Source organism: Corvus hawaiiensis, chromosome Z (genome assembly GCF_020740725.1).
Source record: "Corvus hawaiiensis isolate bCorHaw1 chromosome Z, bCorHaw1.pri.cur, whole genome shotgun sequence".
Classification (NCBI taxonomy): Eukaryota; Metazoa; Chordata; class Aves; order Passeriformes; family Corvidae; genus Corvus; species Corvus hawaiiensis.
Genome location: NC_063255.1, coordinates 11,334,280 through 11,348,726, shown reverse-complemented (window position 1 = coordinate 11,348,726; position 14,447 = coordinate 11,334,280). Strand labels below are relative to the sequence as shown.

At 43.2% G+C, this 14,447-nt stretch overlaps 1 protein-coding gene across 1 annotated transcript; it reads left to right on the top strand.

Annotated features, from left to right (window-relative positions):
• The first annotated feature begins 2,450 nt into the window (after nt 1-2,450).
• PTGER4 (prostaglandin E receptor 4) lies at nt 2,451-13,251 on the top strand. The gene is made up of 2 exons (XM_048292690.1): nt 2,451-3,789; nt 11,093-13,251. Exons 1-2 carry the CDS (start codon nt 2,959-2,961, stop codon nt 11,684-11,686), a joined length of 1,425 nt encoding a protein of 474 aa, XP_048148647.1. The 5' UTR covers nt 2,451-2,958; the 3' UTR covers nt 11,687-13,251.
• Nucleotides 13,252-14,447: the final 1,196 nt, after the last annotated feature.

The following is a 14,447-nucleotide window of genomic DNA, read 5'->3' as shown; positions in this document are numbered from 1 at the left end:
TCAGTTCCACTTCAGTCCACAGTGTCTGCTTTGCTCTGAAGACTACGGATTTCATGTGATTATGCTTTTCATCTTGACTAGGCGTTCTATATATCAAAACCATTAGTTCAACAGGAAACTCCCAAAAGTTACTGTATTTTTCTAATAACTCTGAAAGCTAGACAATGGGTAGAACACAGTAAGCTCACATCCCCAGAAACCCATCCCACAATTGTGTGCTCGATTTCTATCCTATTCTCTAATTAAAGAACTAACACTATTTCACAAAACTAATCTTACTATCCTCACACTCAAAACTATACTTTTTGTATACTTTTCCTTTTTTTAAAAAAAAAAGTGCGGTTTCTTCATTGATTTTCCTGACTTTCTACATTTTTCAATTAGCTCTTCAAGTGTATCCACTATAAGACAGACCTTCTAGAACAAAAGATAGCATTCACTCTTTCACACACACACTCACGTCTACAAACCCACAGAGGGGCCTGCGCACCTTATGCTACAGACTGAACCTTCTCAAGACAGTCTGTTATGAGATGGACAAAATACTTCATAAGATGGGATGTGCAGATGAGGAAAGAAGTGAAAAAAAGGCAGCAACAAAGAAACACAAATCATTTCCTCTGCCTTTAGTCATGAGAAACTTTTGCACCGCTTCAGGGAAGCAAGGTAGTTCTTTTTCTATACTAGTAAATACTGCTGCACCTGTGTTAAATTAATCCCATATAATGGCCTCTAAAGCCAGAGCTGCAAAGCCTCGGTGTAGGGAAAAAGGACTGTTGAGAAAGCATGTGCAATTACACCTCCCAAATTCAGAGCTTGCCCTGCACCTGGGTCAGCTTCCCTGGAACAGTCAGAAGACTGTTTAAAAGATAAGAAAAACAACCTTTGTGCTGCACTTACTTTGTATATTATTTTGAAGAGCTTCTAATTTGCTTCTGATAACTAGGCAAGTACAACTGATCAACCTCTACTCCCACGTGTACCCCTGCACTTCTGACAGAATGACTTTCTAATTTTGCAAAAAATAAAGATGCACCAGTACCAGCAAAATGTAAGGAAAACTGCTGTTTGTTTTCTCTGAGCAGACCAGATCACCACCACTGCTATAGTTTATCTCTGTACGTGTTACTTAAAAATCAAGGTTTTTTTCCTAAAACTGTATTTTTAGTTTTCAAAGCAGTTAGATAATAACACTAAAAAGCGGATCAAATAAAAAACAGGGTTTTTTTCTTCATGTCTGCCCACACAGTACTGAAAACTGAAACTCTTTGTTCTTTCCTACAGTAGAAACTTGTCTTCATATATTTTGTTCTGTCAGTACTTTTGTCATCAGTATATCCTGATGTTATCATGACTTTACTGATAGCAAGTCCACAGTCATGATTTTCATAGGCTTGAAAGAAAAAAAAAGAGGGAAGACGGTAATTAAGACAGACAAATAATAGACTTTTATAATATATTTTGCCTCTGTCCCAGAGAAGAGATTCTTATAAGGATATAAATGTCATGCTTTGGGACAGAGGTTTTGTGTTCTTTATAACCACAAATGTCACCAAGTGTACAAGAAAGGGCAATAGACCAGCTGGATCTGGGTGTGAAATCCAGCATGACAATGTGAAGCTTCGTTCCTGAGCCAGAAGCGACAGCACAGATCACTAGCACAGAAACACCCATGGGCATACTTGTGGTCGCAGGTCTTGCATAGACATTTCTGGACTAGGGACGACATCACCACCATCACCGCTTGGGTGAAAGCTGCACACAGGCACTGCATAAAGTGACCGCTGTGCTTCCACCAGCCCAGATAAGACTGACTGTAATCGTAGGGCTTTGCCAACAAGTGTAACCCTACTTCCAATTCACACGTGATCGTCTCACAGTCAAGACCGAACAAGTTCTTGGAACAAACATACAAATGCATCCCTTGAACGTACACACACCCTTCCTGTGCTCGGTACCCGCACTAACAGAGGCCAGAAACAGATCTTCCCTTTGGCAGAGGGACCCTCCGGTCATGCTGCCCTGATGCCAGAGCATCGGCTGCGGGCCGTCCCCTGCGGCGTCACCCCGCCGCGCCCCTCTCTGTGATCGCGGCCCGGCGGGGCGCGGGGGTGACACGGGCTCGGCCCGGCACACGGAGAGCGGGACCCCTCCCCGGCTCCTACGCTGGAGCACGGCGGGCCGGGCAGCGACAGCCCAGCTCAAGGACCCCTTCGGTGCGAGCAGCCCGCGCTCCCGCTCGCCGGGCCCGTGCCGCGGAGGCCGCGCCGCACGCACAGGTGCCCCCACCGCCCCCGGCGGCCGCCCGGCCCCCGCCCGCACCCGCCCGCGCAACCTGCCCTGCCCGGCGCGGCCAATGGGGCGAGAGGGCGGGGAGCAGCGGCGGAGCGGCCCGGGCCGCCCCCGCCCTCCGCGGCGAAAGTCGGCGGGAGCGCCGCGGGGACTGAGACGGCGCCCGCACCCCGCACGGCCCGCACTGCTCTGCGCAGCTCCGCACCGCCAGCCGGCGGCGGGGGATGAGCCGCGGCCACCGCGCTCCGGCACCTTCTCACGCCGCCCCCGGGGGCACCTGGAGCCGCCGCCCCAGCGCCGCGCTGAGCCCTCCGCGGCGTCGGTGCGAGAGGCGGTGAGGCGGCTCCGCTCGGCTCGGGCCGCCCCGATCCCCCTCCGGGCTGGGCGCGGAGCGCTGCGGCAGGAAGAGGCAGCCCCGGCTCCCCTGGCTGCGGTCGGTGGCTGACAGACGGCACCCCGGTTCGGCTCCATTTTAGGACTTTTTTTCTTTCTTTCTTTAATTGAAATACACCACATTTTTGTTGTTGTTTTTTTTTTTTTTTTTAATAACTTCTCGCCCATTTGAATTTTTACTTTCGCACTGTACAACCGTCTCCCCTCACTGAGCTTTTCCTTTTCGGACCCGATCTTGCCGTCTCCCAACTCGCCGGCTGCAGCGTGGTTATCATGTCATTCGACCCCACCATCATGCCACCTGCGAACGGCTCCGCCAACGGGACTGCCAGCGGGGCCGAAGGCGGGAAGCCCCCCACCATCCCCACTGTCATGTTCATCTTCGGCGTGGTGGGCAACCTCATAGCCATCGTGGTGCTCTGCAAGTCCAGGAAGGAGCAGAAGGAGACCACTTTCTACACGCTGGTCTGTGGACTGGCAGTCACAGATCTCTTGGGGACCTGCCTGGTGAGTCCAGTCACAATTGCCACTTATCTGCAGAACCAATGGCCAGGAGGAGCTGCACTGTGTGAGTACAGCTCCTTCATCCTCCTCTTCTTTGGGCTGTCTGGCCTCAGCATTATCTGTGCCATGTCTATAGAGAGGTACCTGGCCATCAACCATGCCTATTTCTACAACCATTACGTAGACAAGAAGCTGGCAGGGCTCACGCTCTTTGCCATCTACGCTTCCAACGTGCTGTTCTGCGCCCTCCCCAGCATGGGGCTCGGCAAATCTACTTTGCAGTACCCTTACACTTGGTGTTTCATAGACTGGCGAACAAACGTGTCCACCCATGCAGCATATTCCTATATGTACGCGGGCTTCAGCTCCTTCCTGATCCTGGTGACCGTGATCTGCAACATCCTGGTGTGCGTGGCCCTCATTCGCATGCACCGACAGTTCATGCGACGCACGTCCTTGGGGACAGACACCACCTCCAGCCGTTTATCTGACTTTCGCAGACGCCGGAGTTTCCGTCGCATGGCTGGAGCAGAAATCCAGATGGTTATTCTGCTCATTGCCACTTCCCTGGTCGTGGTCATCTGCTCCATTCCTCTGGTGGTGAGTAACATCATGCAACCTTTCTTCTGTTCCATCACCCTTACTGCAGAGTCTTTTCTCCTCCTAGTCTGTGTTTGTCAAACAGATTCCTGTTGGAATAGGTACTTATTTGTGGCACCTATAGTTGGTGTCACAAACTATTGAAATAATTCAAAGGCTGTTAGCATACATGCATGGTAAGAGAAAGTTAGTAGATTTACATTTTCACAAAAAGAAACCTGCTTATCCCAAGACCTAGACTTCTTTGCTTAGTTAAAATAGAGCACCAAAAATTCTCAGTAATTGTTCAACTGGAATCCACGTAGCAAAGTCCTACTGAGAGCTAAATGCACTTTAAAGTTCACCTGTAAAATTAATTTGTGATAAGTGAAGTTTGGATCTGGCCTGCATTTCTGGCTGTTTAGTGTGTTTTAAAAATGTGCATGCTGTTGCTGAAGGGTGCAACAGTCCCTGATGTGCAAAAGGAGGACAGGGTTGTGTTCACGTGGCACTAGCAACATACAGAGTTCTTCACAACCAAAACCTGAGCTAAGTTTCCACTCTTCAGGTATTCATGCACTATCTCTGGGGTAGATCCCACACAGGCATCCTTCCAGAAGATCCCCACACAGTGGGAGGAGTGAACTCAGTGGAACCACCTGTCAGTATGTTGCTCAGTGAAATGAGCCTTAGAAGAATCTGGCCCACATAAACCTTGAGATCATGCTGAAACGTCAAACAACATTACAACTAACCATTTGCTCATTTTCTGAAATGGCTGATACAATTAGTGTCATTGAACTGAACACACAGGATCCACTTTTTTCTGTTCTCCACCTTATCCTCAGGAAAGACAAAAAAACCCCAGATCCACCAGCTAGAGGCTTAGTTCTTGCTTGCCAACTGCCATAATAAAGCTTGTCAAAATCCTGTTCTACTCTGGCTCAGAGACATTAAACAAATAGTTGGCTTGCCTTATTTGCCATCTTCCAAAACACAGTGTAGGGACTCAAGCAGTGGCTGTGAGACAGAAGGTGCTTTTAGAAGGACTTTTTTAAGGAGGTTTCTCGTCAGTAGAATGATCCCTCTGTCATAGAGAGGGAGTGCAATGTATGTCAAATAGATCTGGCCAGGTGGAGAGGCAGGTGTATATCCCTGTAAGGAAGTTTAGAGAAGTGCATGTGAACAGGACTCAGCTGTCGGTGAGTCTGTCCCCCCCCACTCAGAGGAGCTGTAATCACAAGGGTTGGGCCAGGGCCGCCACATTACTGACATAAACGGGAGCTAGTGAAGTGTGGCTGTGCTGCAGCACCAGGGTCCCTGCCGTTACCAGAGGCCATCTCCTGTCTTTCGGTGTTGTCACTTTGTGTGGTGCCGAGGCACGACCAACCACGGTGCCGTGTATTCATTGCCTGACATCCGAAGGAGGTCGAGAGGTGCTGTCTAAGCTGCGCACAGGGTGTCCCCGGGAGGAGCACATGCCTTAGACAGAAGAACTGTGCCAGCCTGCCCTGCAGTCCAGCTCCAGAAACGGCAGGGGTAAGCTGACTTGTTGCACTGGGATGCACCAGGTGGCCAAAACCCTGACAAGTACTGAGGGGTGACAGTACTCGATTTGATTAATCTAGTATCAAAACAGCTACTTCACAAAAGAACAATATTGCCTTTTCAAAAGAGATGCTGGTAAATGTAGAGAACAGGTTCTCTAAATTAAATACAGTGTCATGATGTGATGGACTTAAGCAATTTCAGAAAACAAGCCAAGCTTTATCCTGCAGCAAAGCAGCTAGAGGAATGCTGAGAAGTCTGAGTGTGAAAGCAAAATGAAATAGTTTATATCCATTTGAACCTAGGCAGTCTTTTACCTAATATTTAAAAAAAAAAAGGGGGGAGGGGAACCAAGAGGGAGGGTTTACCAGAAAGGGAACTGGATTGTTGAGAGTTAAAATTAATGAACCTGGGTGGGGCAAAAGGTTTATTATTTAAACAGTAGCTAGTGAAAAACTTGCATATAGCAGAAATATGCGAAGGTGCAGGTGCTAAAGTTGTACAGCTCTCCCAGACCTTGATTTCACTTCATACAAAGGCAGAGTGTTACCTTGGGAATGTTCACATAAGTTAGCTTTTACCTGCTAAAGCAGTACATATTTTCTCTATCTAAAATGATGTAAGAGACTCTCAGTCCATTTAGATGGATGACTAAAAATAAAAGGAACCTTTTTCTAAAAAAACAAACCCAAATAACCACTTATATATACATCGTCACAGTGTGCAGTGTGGTTAAATTTCTTCATTGTTAAGTAGCTTTTTAAAGTCTTCTGCCTCCCTCTGTGGGAGTAAGCCACAGCCACATTTGCTGCTTTGTACCATGATGAACTGCCATGTATGCTGCTGTGTTAAGCCCTCCGGATGCATCAACACTGAGATTAAGAATGGGGGAAACTCAGAGAAGTGACACCTTTATGCTATAAATCCCTAGAAAGAGCCACTAGCAGAAGTAGGTAGATTACTAATACATAGACTTAAATTTTCATGACTCGGAGGAGTTTTAGGGAGTCCTCACAGAGTGAGGCGCTCACCTGTAACAGGTCAGCCTAGCAGTCATCCCCAGAACCATAAAAGTGGTGAGGTGGTGGTGCCAGCATGATTCAGACACATGAAGCAGGCTCAGGGGCTGCTTTGTGACTGAAGTTTTCTCTTGATGAGCTGACTTCCCACTGATGATTTCAGATCAATAAACCATCACTTAAAGAAAAGCAACTTCTGGAAGAGACACAAACCTCTAACATTTTAGAACAAACACTTCCACAAGATAATAAGATATCAGATGGGGTCAGTTCAACAGGATCCACTTAAAATTTGACAGAAAAAATTTCAAGACTTGAAATATTAAACAGCTCTGAAATAACTGAGTCACAGATAACAGCAGTTTTTAATAATGAGATGCTTCAGCACATGATTTACAAAAAGGGTTGTTTAGAGTTTTAGTGGTTTTTCATAAAATCAGCAAAATTTTAAAGTAGCAAGTGGTGTAACAAAATTATGTTTGGTTGCAAAATCCGAATGAACTTGACAGAACTGAAGGCTGGTCAAAAATATCAAGGAAAGAAAAGATTAAAACTGTGAAAGGAAACTTTTTATATACACCGGTGTGTTCTCAAGGTGCAGAAAACAGTGTGAAAGACATGAATCTGACAATTGTTTAAAAACTTAAGTAAGAAAAATACATAACTTACGTGCTGACTTTTATCTCTACTCTATGTGGGTTATGTCATCTCTTAAAATATTTGGGTTTTTTTAGAAATTAGAATTGCATAGTGTAAAATGTAGGGAATAAATTATGTGGGGAGGGATTTTGTCAAGACGAGAATAGAAATTTTTATCTGGCCTGTCTAAAATCACCAAGCTGTTTCAAGAGTAAATAGGCACACATTACTCAAAGTCTGTAATTCACTCCAGCAGTCTGTCAGATACTCTTACAAATTTTAACTGTGTGATCTTTTCTTCATTGTGACCACTGAACATTGTTGTTAAATTATGGTAATGTTTCAGGGCATACATCTTGTTGATTGCATGAAATGATCAGGAGTTTCTAACTTGATGTTTAATTGATCTAAAATTGGATTTTCTATTGGCTTGGCTGGTTTCAACTTTTTAATATCAGAGACTGTCCACAGCCAACTGCAAGGTGTCAGACATGACTTTCTGGCAGTGGAGTAGTCACCAAGGAGACAGTAAGACCTTGAAGGGCAAAGGTTTTTGGCTTGTGGAGCTGAAAAACTTGTCCTGATTACTACCATATGTTTTTTAAATTTATCATATCAGCATGTGGGGAGATTTTGAGGGCAGGTGGAAGCTGTGGAAACAATTATAAGTGTGACTGTAACTGTAAAAGTCAGTTTATAATGCTTCACAGGATTAGAAATCATGACTTGCATCTGTAGTTTGTAAAAAGGAAAGCGCAAACAGCACAAGAACTCTGATCCTACAAGTGCCTGTCTTGAGCATAAACTTGACGTACCTTAGAGCTGTGTACTTCTTAATTGCAAATAAACTGCTGGTATTTTTAAGATATATTGTCTGGATTCTACAACTGCGGATCTAACATACAAACTCTATTTTTTAGAGATCCAAATTGTTCTAGTTTGTTTCCTTCTTTAATTAGGATTTCAAATTGCACAAATCCAAGCATCGGATTAGATAACTAATTTAGTAGTGGCTTCCACTTGGCACTTGCTTAGAAGATGACAGGCAATATCTTTTTATCGTGTTACCTCCTGCAGCAGAGGACTCGTAGCCGAAACAGGGTACATCTCTTGCCGTTATTTTAAGTGATATGTTACTAAACTTTGTTTCACCAGTAAGTAAAGAAGGCTAGAACTTAGATTCTTACATGGATAAATTTTTACCCTATTGTGATTAATGTAAGCCAGCAATCAGTCTGAATTGATAAATTCTGACAATCTGGGGAGCTTTTCTATGGGACTCTTCTGGGAAGTAGAAACAGTTTTGTACAGTTTTCACTGACTAGGTCCACTCTGTGAATCGTTAACTTCTACATGCTGCATAGCTGTCAAAAGGAAATAAAGCACGCAGAGATAGCATAAAACAGGCTGTGCTGTACCATTAGCGATAGTCCTTTTCAGCTATTCTTTTCAGCCACAGAGTGAACACTTGGAGACATTTTCACCTTTCTGTAAAGTCTGGCAGGTAGCAGAAGGAGGTGGAAGAGGTACCTCAATTTCACGTGCTGCTTATCAAAAGAACAATCCGACTATTAAATCACTGACGTGTAACTATAGCTCTGAGTTTAAAAAAAAAAAAAAAAAAAAGGCAAGCCAGGTCTCCTAGTTGAGCTGTGCATTTCTTCAGCTGTCTTCAAAGTGTGCCTTGTGTGGTCTGGGTGGCTTTGTTACACACATCATACATATACCCACATACATATTGCACATATACACATACATATGGTACATATATACACGTACACATTATACATGTCTACACATTACACAAATGTACACATATCTATTATACATATGTACACATACACCTTAAACATATATACACATTATACACTTACACACGTACATATTGCCATATACACATACATGTGGTACATATATACACGTTATACACGTACCCACATACATATGTACACCTTAAACATATATACACATTATACACACACACATATTACACATAGATCCACACCCACCGCGGGGCAGCCACGCCATCTAGCGCCGTGCCCAGGAGCAGCAGTTTATTTATCAATCATTTTTTTTAGGAGTCCTTTATTTACATAGCATAAATAGGGAAAGTTGCTTACAGAACAAAAAATCAAAATTATAAATAAAATAGTAAAATTAAAATCTTATAAATAAACTTATAATGAAATTATTTATAAATGAAATTAATAATGATTAATTTATGTCTAAAGTAGCTTAAAATAAAGCAAAATATTAAAGATAAAGGAAAGATTCTTAACAAAATTTTTTTTAAAAAGCCATAGAAATAAGTTCATCATGCATAGGAATACTCTTTGAAGCACCTGAATGGCATGTTTGGCCTAACAGATAAATAAGGCCAAGAAATTAGTGGTCAGAAAGACATCTGCAGTATTACAAATCATTAGGAAAGTTACTGTGGATAAAACTGGCATCACTATATTGCTTTATAAATTCAAGATTATCCCATATCTTGAGTTCACTAGGTTGCCCATAAACCTAGAGAAAAGTACTGAGAAAGAAAATACAGTCAATCATCAATGTGACAGACCGTTTGAGAGAGACTGCAGGCACAGGGCTTCCACAGAGGGACTCTGCATTATACTAAACATATCATTGATAGCTTTGGAGAACATTCTATCTCTGAATACTGATGAGGTTGAATGCCACCACACTGCCCTCCTGCAAGAAAATTTATCAAGAGTTGTTAAATTTTTCACCAGACTTGGAAGGCTTCACATGCAGAACTTCTAAAAATAGTACTTATGAGGGCTGTCCTAATTTGGCTCATATATTTAAATGCTTGCTTGCCTCCATGTCTGTAACCTCACAGCTATGCAGGCCTTGATTCATTTCAGGAGCTAAGGATGAGATTCTAAAAACGTCTTAATTTTGCTACTAGATTTTTGCTGTATTAGATAAAAATATAATTAAGGGATCTATTTTGACTTAGCTTAAGGAATCTGAAGAAAATAGAATCTTCCATGATCCACTTTTCAGTGGCTTTCCTAAGCCTTTCTCTAACTGGACACTGCTTAGGTCTTGCAAAAATGCAGAAGAGCTATTTGAGACTAATCAACACAACAAACTCCTGTGATGCCATTGTGGCACTGGAAAGATGATATCCAAGAATTGGACTGTGCCTCACTCACAGTAGCATTTACAAAACTGGCTTCTAAACAAGGACAGAGACCAGCTGAAAAATAAAAGAATAAGCTGAATACATTTCTATGAAGAAGACAGGGCCTTTCAGTTTTAAAATTTATGCAGGATAAACTAGAATCACTAATTAAATAGTCACTTCACACATCACCTTTGACATGTTAAACTCTTGACCACTTCATTAGTATTTTTGTAAGTAAAACCGAATTGCTGGCTCATATAGGAGAACAGAGTACTCTAGTCCAGTGCTGAAATAATCTCATTATCTTGGCCTGTTAAAAATCTCCTAGCTGGGCAACCTGTCTTTTTGGGGTTTTTTACCCTTTTTTCTTTTTTTTACCCTTTTGTTTTTCTAAACCATGCTGCAGCAAGCAAACATTTGCGGTTATATAAACAGTTCCAGTAAGGATAGGTGCCAGGAAAATACATTTCTAAACTTGGGAATCGACAACTCTGGACTTGCTTACAGAGTCTCATGTACTTGGATCATCATGTGTGTTTCATTTCATTTCTAAGTGATTATTAGACCTTTGCTAGAGGAACTGATCAGGTCTCCCCAGTCAGTTACCTCTTTGCAGGTTGCATGAGACTTGAGGTATACCAAGGAAGAAGGATACAGGTCTATATCTTTGTTCTTGGGAATTTTCAAAGACACCACCCAAAACTTGGAGGTTCAGGGATTAATAATGAGGTAAAAGAAAGAGAAAAAAGCCAGTCATTTTCTACATGTAACAAAGGTGTTACAATTTTCATCTGATATTTTTTCTGTTTCCAAAAATGAATTGATGGCTGCCAATCTGAGATGCCTAACTTTGCCAGCCTCCTCTTCTCTTGTAGCTTACATCCGCAAATCTAGATCTCTGGTTTAAAGTGCAAGCTTTTCTCTCCTGATGCAATTTTGTAATTGTGTCTTTCTTTTCCTCCATCTCCTTGGGTAGGTCCGTGTCTTCGTGAACCAGCTGTACCAGCCGGAGTCGGTGCAAGATGTCAGGCAAAACCCTGACCTGCAAGCCATCCGCATTGCCTCGGTGAACCCCATCTTGGACCCGTGGATCTACATCCTCCTCCGCAAGACTGTGCTCAGCAAAGCCATCGAGAAGATCAAATGCCTCTTCTGCCGCATTGGAGGGGCTCGGAGGCAGCACTCGGGGGGCAGCTTCAACTGCGTGGATGGGCGCAGGACCTCCTCTGCCATGTCCAGTCAGTCACCCTCCTTCATCTCCCGCGAGCTGAGGGAGATCAGCAGCACCTCCCAAACGCTGCTGTACCCTCCAGAGCTGAGCGAGAGCAGTGTCGGGGGCCGCGTGCTGCTCCCAGGCCCCAGCGCCAGCCCGGCGCAGTCCGACACCACGTCAGTACGGACACTGCGGAGCTCCGACACCTCGGACTCCTCACAGGGACAGGACTCCGAGAGCGCCTTCCTGGTGAACGAGATCAGCTCTGGTGGCAGGGCCAGCTCTGCATCTAAGAGTGGCCCTCTCCAGGTCACCTTCCCCACAGAGACATTGAATTTGTCAGAAAAGTGCATATAGATAGCCATGAAAGGCATCAACCCTGGGGATACTTCCTGGTACATTGGAAAAACTGGTGCAATAGATAGGTGTTCTGCCTATTAATGGGAAGAGGGGTTCAGCTGTGCTTCAAAGGGCTATTTTTCTCTCGCTGTGATGGGTACGTTTCCTTTAGACTACTGAGGACTGTGTGGAACAGACATTGCACTTGGGCCCTGCCATCAGAAATGGTACAGAGCAGGTCTGATGGGACTGGAAAGATGAACTGCCTTGTCTTGTTGCGGGACACAGGAGAGCTACTGCATCTCTGGAAATAGAAAGACCCCATCACTTGCTTTCTTCTTTTTTTCTTTCCCTTTCCCAGTCTGGTAGAATTGTTTTTGCTCCCTCCCTGTGGCTGCTCAGCTATCAAGAGTTTAAGCTTCTGGTATTAAAGGTGAGTATGAGGCAGCTGCTAGGAACTGGACACAGCTACTCTGAGAGCTGCCTGCAGTAGGATTTTAAAGTGTCTCACTAAAGCATGAAAATGTGAATTTTTATCATTGTATATATATCAGGATTGAAAATATTTAAAAGTGTATTCTTCTCTATGAGAAGGTTTGTTATTAATACAAGGTATATAGAAATGATTGCCGGCCTTCTCTTCCCTCAGTATTTCCTGCTGATAAGGCATTCTTGGCTTAGATTTGTTGTCCATGCTAGATTCACAGCTGATGAGGTAATTCTTGAGCTGAGAATACATAAGCACTTTCTGAGTGAAATGGGAATATATGCCTTTTTAAGAGAGAAAAAGAAAACACATCCTTTCAGTTAAGAATATTAGTTTTCAGTATATGTATATACTAAAAAATCAGATTTTATTTATGTTCTGAGAATGTTTTTCTGTGTAACACATGCGCGCCTCTCCGAGTACTTTGGCCCACAGCCCGCACACCATAGGCACACACTTAACATTGCCCATCAGAGTGGTCCCTCTGCTGCCAGGGAGACTCCTTACGTGTAAAGTTAAGGACATATAGAAGTGCTTTCAATATCAGGGCCTAAAACTTTCAACTCCTGGTTAATAGTCTTAATATTCACTTTAGTTAAAGCATCACCAATGTAATAAAGTTATTTTTTCATAACATTTATCATTTTACTTTAAATAGTAAATAGAATTTTATGACTGTGTAATCTGATACTCCATCAAATAAATGTATGAAACCATGGAAGCAGAATCTTCATTTAAAGTATAGATTATATAGAACTATATCTCAGTCTTGAACACCTTGAAAAGCATTTGTTGCTAGAGTTCTAATGACAAACACATCACCAAAACCAGCTGTTAACCACTGACAAAAAGGAGTTTTTGTGTTTTGTGTTGTAAGGGTTAGATCTTGTTCCAGAAATACTGTGTATCAAAATAATTCTGTAGAGATATTTGGGGGATGTTTTGTCAAATATTAAGCATGTTATGCTGCTTAAAGTGTTTTCATATGAATGCTACATTGTAATGAAAATCTTGAGCCTTATGTTGATATGTTTAAGCAGTTGTACCGACCAAAGTAATTTTGGGGATCACAATTAAATGGAAATATTCTGCTTGATCTCAGATGTCTACATGAGTCTGCCATTCAGTGCCAACTCCTCGCCTTAACAAGCCTCCCATCTTGGAATGCTTTGCACTCAGCTACTGCCAAAACATACTTTGTCCTGTAAGTTTCTGAAACACCACAGCATGATCACCATCAGCAAGAAGCAGCTGTCTTCAAAACTGTCCCCAAGAGCACTGACACAGAGCCACAAAAATTCTTTATATATTCCTTTAACAGGGGAGCAGTAGAGCTTATTTGCCTTGATACATACAGAAAGTGAAGTTAAATCTCTACACAAATATTTGCAGCAGCAGCCACTTTTCACCAGTTAAGCTGGAGAACAGTATTACTCAAGCTCCCACTGCAGCTACAGATAAAGATCTGCCTGAATTCCTTGCAATTAAACCACCTAACTATGGCCTGTTGCTTACCAGTGACCAACAAATAGAACAGACTCACCATACTTCCCAAAACAGGAAATAGCACCTGGCAGAGCAGGAAGGTAGGACTGCCACCAGCAGGTAACACCACATGTACCAATATGGGACCAAACCTCTGCAGCTGGCCCAGAGCAGCACACCAATATTACTGGTACTGTATGCAATTACAGAATTAATTATATACAGTGTGTATTTAAATAATTGCTTACTATTTTTAAAATTATTTAATTAATATGCTTTTATTACTCTTTACCATCATTACTGATGAGAAATACATGTGGTCTGAAAGAGCTTTAAGCAAGAATAGACCATCTTAAGTAGCTTCCCTTAGCAAACACATATGATAAGCCAGAGGTGTTCTTCCTGCCTCCAGCATTCACAACGTGTCAGTAGTGGACTCACAGACCATATCATCAACATGAACTCCCTCACTAATGAACTCACGATTCCCAAACAGCCCACAAAGTCTTCTGAGCAATACTGGAATTGCCTGCCACAGTTCCATGGCAGTGCACAAAGGCAAAATAAGAGTGCTTCTGCTGTCTATTTGCAAACACACAAGTGTTCAGGAGCAGTTGGGCTGAAGGACTGGGCAAGTGTGCCTTTTTTTAGCATGACAGTAATATCACATCTCCCTCACCTGCCCCACGGTCCTGCTCAGGTTTAGCACCTTCCTCCAATGCTGACCACAAACACATTACTGAACTACATTCCTTGGCCTCCCTGAGCATAACAAGTCTCCTAAAATAAGGCTACAAGTTTGAAGAG

Bases quoted from the DNA above. Each gene is read 5' to 3' on its own strand.
- PTGER4 (XM_048292690.1), top strand. From the start codon at position 2,959: ATGTCATTCGACCCCACCATCATGCCACCTGCGAACGGCTCCGCCAAC. The intron at 3,790-11,092 runs GTGAGTAACATC...CTCCTTGGGTAG, and splicing joins TCTGCTCCATTCCTCTGGTG to GTCCGTGTCTTCGTGAACCA.